This window comes from Mus caroli, chromosome 13 (genome assembly GCF_900094665.2).
Source record: "Mus caroli chromosome 13, CAROLI_EIJ_v1.1, whole genome shotgun sequence".
Lineage (NCBI taxonomy): Eukaryota > Metazoa > Chordata > Mammalia > Rodentia > Muridae > Mus > Mus caroli.
This window is the reverse complement of record NC_034582.1, coordinates 112423719-112431154: the sequence shown is the minus strand read 5'-3', so window position 1 is coordinate 112431154 and position 7436 is coordinate 112423719. Positions and strand designations below refer to the sequence as shown.

Here is a 7436-nt window from a genome sequence, read left to right as displayed (position 1 = left end):
TGGTTGTGAGCCACCATGTGGTTGCTGGGATTTGAACTCTGGACCTTCGGAAGAGCAGTCGGGTGCTCTTACCCACTGAGCCATCTCACCAGCCCCTGCTTTCTGTTCTTAAATACTTTTTTTATTTATAAACTCAGAATGGTTCGACCAAGAAATCTACGAGAGAAACAAAAATCAGAAACCAAAACAAAAACCAAGCAGCCTTGAGTGAAACAGACCACAGAAAGAAAAACAAGCCCTTTAAACAAAGGCCAGGATGTCTAGCAAGAACATATATGTGAATGCCATAGATATACGGTACACAAGACACTATCCTTCCTGTATCTGAAATATAAAAATCTATCTTATTGTGTAGGACCACGAGAAAACATCTGGTGTTCAAACTGACCAGAAACTTAAACTGATTGAATATAATGATATGTGAGCCAACAATTTAGTCTTGATTAGGATCTTTTTAGGAAGGTGTGGCAGTTGAGAGGAAACTTGTAATATTCGACTAAAAGTGAAAAAAAAAAAAGCCCAAAAACCCAAAACCCAAGAGGCTTAACGGGAGAGTCATTGAGTTGTTAAAAGGCGGGAAGGGGACTGTGTCTGCTAGTGTTTAAATTCAGTGGCAGAGGGATAAAGGCTTCTTCGGTCTTCAAATCTGATGAGCCATGTTCAATCCCTGGACCCACTGGTAGGAAAAATAAAAACAAAACCCAACTCCCATGAGTTATCCCTGACCTCTATGTGTGTATTATGATGTGTTTTTCCCTCCCCTTCCTCTTGCACACAAAGAAATAAAATGTCGTTAAGAAATAAATTCAGCTTAAGTAGTTGGCTTGATGTAGCAAATCATTTTTACAAAATAGGAGAATTAAATATAGTTGGGGCTTATCATGTGTAATACTTTACATTTATTTTTAAACATTTGATGGTGAAAATTTACAAACATCCCTGTTCCTGTGGGTGACATTTGTTCCTACAGGAACAAGGGGTTGCCTTCAATCTAAGCCATTTATGGGATGCATAGTGAGGCTTGTTTTCCCAGGAAGGCCGGCTCAAGGCTAGAAGCAACAGTGTTTTCAGTGTTTCTCTGCAGGCTGGGGAGGCTGAAGTTTCTGCGGGATTCTTGGGTTCTCTTGGCTCAGATCCTTCTGTGGTTAAGATTTACTTATATTGCGTCAAATTTCAGACATGGATCATTCAAGATGGTCCTCAGTTCTATTTCCTTACCAGATGTTTAGAAGCATTTGAGCACAAAATAGCAGTTATCATGTTCTGTCAGAGTTGTGCCCATTTTGGACACAGTTTTCTGAACCCAGGAAAGCCTTGGCACTGGAGAGGGAGAGGGAGTTGAAATAACATCCTGGTGTTTTGGTGGTAGTTTCTGTACAGTGAGAAGGAACTGGTTAATCTTTGACATGCGTGGCACCGACAGTGCTTGCTTGCATGGCCTCTGAGATGCTGCTGACTGCCAGGGCATTATTTTTAGGGGAAGTTGTCCGCCGCTGGCAGAGGCTATTTCTTTGATCAACTTAAAAAACACTGGGGAGTCAGCGGAAGGATAGACCATTTGCTATGTTCCCATGGTTGATCTGCACCACCGATTGAGTGTTAATATGTACCAGGCACTAGGAGTTGCCACCTGGGAATCTTTTGCCATCACCTGGTCACAAGCTTTGAACCATTTTTTGTTCTCCCCGCCTCCACCCCCTAGATCCTGATAGTTGGTGGTGGCGTTGCTGGGCTCGCTTCAGCGGGGGCAGCAAAGTCGATGGGCGCAGTTGTCCGAGGATTTGATACAAGGTGAGCATTTAAGTAGTGATTCATGTTGAACTAAAAACATTTGTTTCAAATGGGGCCCATTACATTAGAGATTATAATGGTTCACTGAAGCTTGGCTCTCTGCTTTTTCCAATTAAAGATGAATTTTTTTTTTGCTGTTTAAAAGTTAGCTCAATAAAAAAATGTATTACTTACTGAAAAGGAAACCCCAGAAATAAAGTAAATAAAGTAACCAGAAATAATAAAGTAATTGATAATTAATAGGCCTTAGTTCTTTGTGTACGTTGGCAATGGGACCAGAGTTATCTCTAGTGAACTTGTAGCATGTTGCTTTACTGTGTCCTTTTAATCTTTAGGATGCTTTGGGGCACTAGGCAGGGCATGAGCAAAGCTAGCAGGTACGTTGGGAGGAGACTGTCTAGAGTCGAATGGATGGAAGTAGATGAAAGTGACATCACAGCCCCCAAGTACTTTTTTATTTGGTGAGACTGAGGATTGTACCCCATTGTCATACACGCCAGGCAAGTGCTCCATCACTGACCTACGGACCCACCCTTCACATCACTTTTTACCCAGGAGTAGCCACACAGGAACTATAATTGTAGCATTATTTTTGCTAGCACATCTGGCTCAGACATAAGGAAAGTGCTGACTGTTTTTCTCTGAAGCTTATAGAACATGGAGGAGAAACAGATTTTCTGTGTGTGTTGTACTTCTCCAAGACAGTCATAAAACATTTTCCACCATGGTTTGCCAAGAGACGTTTGATTAAGAGCTCTTCATCAGCTGGGCAGTAGTGGCGCACGCCTTTGATCCCAGCACTTGGGAGGCAGAGGCAGGTGGATTTCTGAGTTCGAGGCCAGCCTGGTCTACAGAGTGAGTTCCAGTACAGCCAGGACTACACAGAGAAACCCTGTCTCGAAAAACCAAAAAAAACAAACAAACAAACAAAAAAAACAAAAAGGAAAAAAGAAAAAGAAAATGAGTTCATTGCTAAAGATGCCAGATACCACTTTATAATTTTTATAATTTACTTACTATAAACATCACCATAAAGTAACACATTAAATTGTAATGTAACGAAAGCATCATGCAGCTTGATTAATGGAGGCACTCAAGCAAACACTTGTTTGGCCCCAAACTCCATGTATCTCACTGAATTTCTAGCTAGCTAGAATGGCCCTTCCAAAGCTGTGTGTTTACAGTTTAATTGTCAATTATATTTTTGCGCACCACAAAAAAGAAGCCACGGCAGAGTTGAGACTGGAAAAGCAATTAGCTTTCTATCTTTCTTCGTGACTCATGTATCCTTGGTGGGCATCCTGTTCTTCCTTGTCACCTAATAGCACTCATTCTTGTTCTCCTTTGCAACTGTTATTCTGTATCCATGAGTACATCTGTTTGCAAATATTCATATTCATGTATACTTTATAGACTAGGGTCTGAATGTGAAGGAGAACATAAGTTTGTTTTTTTCTTTTTTCCTTTCTGAGATTGGGTGACCTTACTTAATATTATATATCTTAAGTCCACCCATTTCCCCATAGATTTTATGATTTAATTTTTTCCTTTTTTAGTTTAAAATATTTTTTCATACAATATATTTGAATCCTCATTTCTTCCCAGATCCCCTCTACCTCCCCATCCTTCTAACTCCACACCTTATTTCTTTCTCACTCAAGAAAACAAACAGGCAAATAAAAATGACAGACAAGAATAGAACAAAACATAGCACCCCCCCCAAAGCTTAAAAATAAAATAAACAAAGAAAGATAATGAGAAATGCATACAAATGCACATGCATATCCCACCCCCACATATACACACATGCACACATGCACATACACACAGGTGCATGGATACAGGCACACACAAATGCACATGCATATACACAAAACCTACAAAAACACAAAATCAGAAACCATAATATACAAGTAAAAGAGTACTAAGGTAGAAAATGTCCAACCAAAGCAATACAAGCCCAGACATCTCAAAAATACCTTAGAGCTTCTTTGGTTTTGGCCGTCTACTGCAGACCTGGAGCCTACCCTTAAGGGTGGCTTGTGAGCCCACTGAGATTCTACTGGCAGAGCTCATTCTTCCTTTGTGAGAGTTTGGTATTTGGAGATAACTTCTTGGTTGTGGATGAGAGCTCCGGCGTCCTTCTCCATTTTGTGTTGGGACGCTCACTGGCCCAGCAGGTTTGGACCTGCTGTAGGCCCTGGCTATGCTGCTGCCGTCTTTGTGAGTTCATTGTGTGTCAACCCTGTGACATGTGTACCACCAGTTCTGATGTGCTAGCTGTTTTTCTATTGCTGTGATAAAACACCAAGAGTTTGTAGGATAAGTGTCCATTAAGACAGAGTGGCGGATGTGGTGGCTGGAGCAGGAAGCTGAGCATTATGGGGACGTTCTCCTTCAAGCCACCACACCTGGTTAATCTCTTTCTTTATATAAAATATTGTAATGACTATATTTGTAATTGCAGTGGGCACCTCCTGTGATTGCTGTCATTTAGGATGCTTGATGTTTATTGTAGGGCAGAGATATTGGTGATTCCCACTGCTGAAATCTTTGCTGGCTCTCCTTTTCTTTTCTTCTTTTTTTTTTTTTTTAAACAAATTATGATCTTTATTTTTTTATTTTTATTTTTTAAGATTTATTTATTTATTATATGTAAGTACACTGTAGCTGTCTTCAGATACACCAGAAGAGGGAGTCATATCTCATTATGGATGGTTGTGAGCCACCATGTGGTTGCTGGGATTTGAACTCTGGACCTTCGGAAGAGCAGTTGGGTACTCTTACCCACTGAGCCATCTCACCAGCCCGGCTCTCATTTTCTAAGTAGAATACAGTGATTGGGTGGCGTTTATTTATTTATTTATTTATTTCAAATGGAATATATTTTGCATAATCTAAAAATTGACCACTTGTTCATTAAGAATTTTCTTGGAGATGCCATCTCACATGGTCTAGACTCTCTTAGAAATCCTGTTTCCCCTTCTGCCTCTACTCTCTCCATTCTCCATTTGCTTTCTAAGATCAGTCTGCAAATTTATGACGACTGAGGCCCCCCAAATCATTTTATTTGAATATTAAGATATTTCTAATAAAAGTCATTTATTTGGGGAAAAAAATCTCACAAATAGAACAAACTCAGGACAATTGTAAAAGGAAAACTTCAACTTGTGTGATGTGAGAGCAAATCTTTTTTTTTTTTTTTTTTAAGATTCATTTATCTGTTTTTATGTATGTGAGTACACTGTCACTCTCTTCAGACATACCAGAAGAGGGCATTAGATCCCATTACAGATGGTTGTGAGCCACTATGTGGTTCCTGGGAATTGAACTCAGGACCTCTGGAAGAGCAGTCAGTGCTCTTAACCACTGAGCCATCTCTCCAGCCCATGTTAGCAAATCTTCATGTGTATCAGATATCATATTGTTATAAATATTGGGATCAAAAGAAACATAACCGGGGTTGGCAATAGTGGCATTCTTCTTTTCGTTTAAGTAGAAATTAGGATTCTTGTTTTTTTCCCCCGTAAGAAAAAAATATGTAAGAACTGCCTACATCTCAAAAGCCAAAGATAGCAAGCCAAACTCTCGACTTTCAACTCTGTAGGGTTTACCTACGGCCACAGTTCTCAGCCTGTGGGTTGAGACCTCTTTGGCAAACCTCTATCCAAAAATACTTACATTACAATTCATAATAGTAGCAAAATTATAGTTATGAAGTAGCAATGGCAATCATTTTATGGTTGGGAGTCACCCCAAAATGAGGAACTGCATTAAAAGGTCGCAGCACCAGGAGGGTTGAGAACCACTGACTTAAAGTGTAGACATAAATGAGGAGTTGGATGAGTGTATCCCTGATCTAAATAACGGCTGCTTTTCCTTCAATGCCCCAGAGCTGCCGCTTTGGAACAGTTCAAATCCCTTGGTGCTGAACCCTTGGAGGTGGACTTGAAGGAATCTGGTGAGGGCCAAGGAGGATATGCGAAAGAGATGTCCAAAGAGTTCATTGAAGCTGAAATGAAGCTCTTTGCTCAACAGTGCAAGGAGGTGGACATCCTTATCAGCACAGCTCTGATTCCAGGTATGCCACTTAGTAACTGGCATCTCTAAAGGACCAACAAGAATCTGACATTTAAACCAGGGTTGCTTTAGTTAGGGTTTCGATTGCTGTGATTGCCAAAAGCAGTTTGGGAAGGTAAAGGTTTGTTTTGGCTTACAACTCTCAGGTGACACTCACTGATCCAAGTCTGGGCAGGGAAGGACTCAAGAAAGGAACTTCCTGGAGGCAGGAACTGAAGCAGAGGCCATGGAGGAGTGCCGCTGACTGGCTTGCTCCTCAAGCTTGCTCAGCCTGCTTTCTCATGCAACCCAGAACCGCCTGCCTGGGGTGCCCAGGCACCACCCACAATCAGCTAGGCCCTCCCACACCAATCACTGACTAAGAAAATGCTCCGTAGACTTGCTTGCAGTCTTCTGGAGGCCTTTTCCCAGTTGTGGTTCCCTCTTCTCAGATAACTCTTGTGTCAAACTGATAAAACATACTATACCCACACATCCCTGCACACACACAAAAAATCAACTAGTTCAAGGATGAATAAGTGTTTACTGTTTGAATTTCTTTAAAAACTCTTTTTAGATGGATGATAACTTTATACTTATATTTATGTACAGGAAACTTAGCAGGGTATATATATATAACCCTTGAATTTCTTTAAAAACTGTTTTTAGATGGATGATAACTTTGTACTTATATTTATGTACAGGAAACTTAGCAGGGAATATATAACCCCATTTAATGGTGACTTTTTTTTTTTTTTTTTTTGAGACAGGGTTTCTTTGTATAGCCCTGGCTGTCCTGGAACTCAGAAATCCACCTGCCTCTGCCTCCCAAGTGCTAGGATTAAAGGTGTGCGCCACCACCGCCCGGCTAATGGTGACTTCTTTAGCCTTTGTCTTTCTCAGCTTGGCAATATTAGCCCTGGACTTAGGACCCAGGATGCTGTGTCCTCAGTGGCGGCAGATCTCATCATATGTGCCATTGTAATTGGTCCTAATAGCTTCTACCAGCTTAGCCAGAGCACCCTTGTCTTCCGAGTCAACCTGTGTGAAGGCAACAGTGGTGCATGTCTTCCTGTGGACCAGGCACCCCAGCCTGGCCTTTCCCTTGATGATGCACACGTTAGAATTTAAACAAAGGGATTTCTTTGTGAGTGTGTGTGCGTGTGTAATAAAAGTCCTAGAAACATGAAAAAGCACACTGCAAAAATCACTGTAGCCCCCAGGTCATTAATAACACCACCCGATTTCTTTCAATGTGTCTTCATGTAACTATGTTTATATCATAGGCTATTTTCTATGCACAACATTGTTGTATTCATAAGTGGTGTCTTTACTACGTTTTTGATAAAGTACTAATCTGTTTCTCCTTCTTAAGGTATATTTCCATTGTAGAAAAGAACTGAGGGCTGGTGAGATGGCTCAGTGGGTAAGAGCACCTGACTGCTCTTCCAAAGGTCTAGAGTTCAAATCCCAGCAACCACATGGTGGCTCACAACCATCCGTAATGAGATTGGATGCACTCTTCTGGAGTGTCTGAAGACAGCTACAATGTACTTACATATAATAAATAAATAAATCTTAAAAAA

At 40.8% G+C, this 7436-nt stretch overlaps 1 protein-coding gene across 6 annotated transcripts in view; it reads left to right on the top strand.

Moving 5' to 3' along the window:
* Positions 1-7436, top strand: part of Nnt (nicotinamide nucleotide transhydrogenase) — a 108838-nt gene that overhangs the window by 40298 nt on the left and 61104 nt on the right. For all 6 annotated transcript variants that reach the window (XM_029468546.1, XM_029468545.1, XM_021181102.2 and 3 more), the window contains 2 exons: positions 1703-1791; positions 5685-5872. In XM_029468546.1, coding sequence (XP_029324406.1) covers positions 1703-1791; positions 5685-5872 — 277 coding nt within the window. The remainder of the gene's footprint in view (positions 1-1702; positions 1792-5684; positions 5873-7436) is intronic.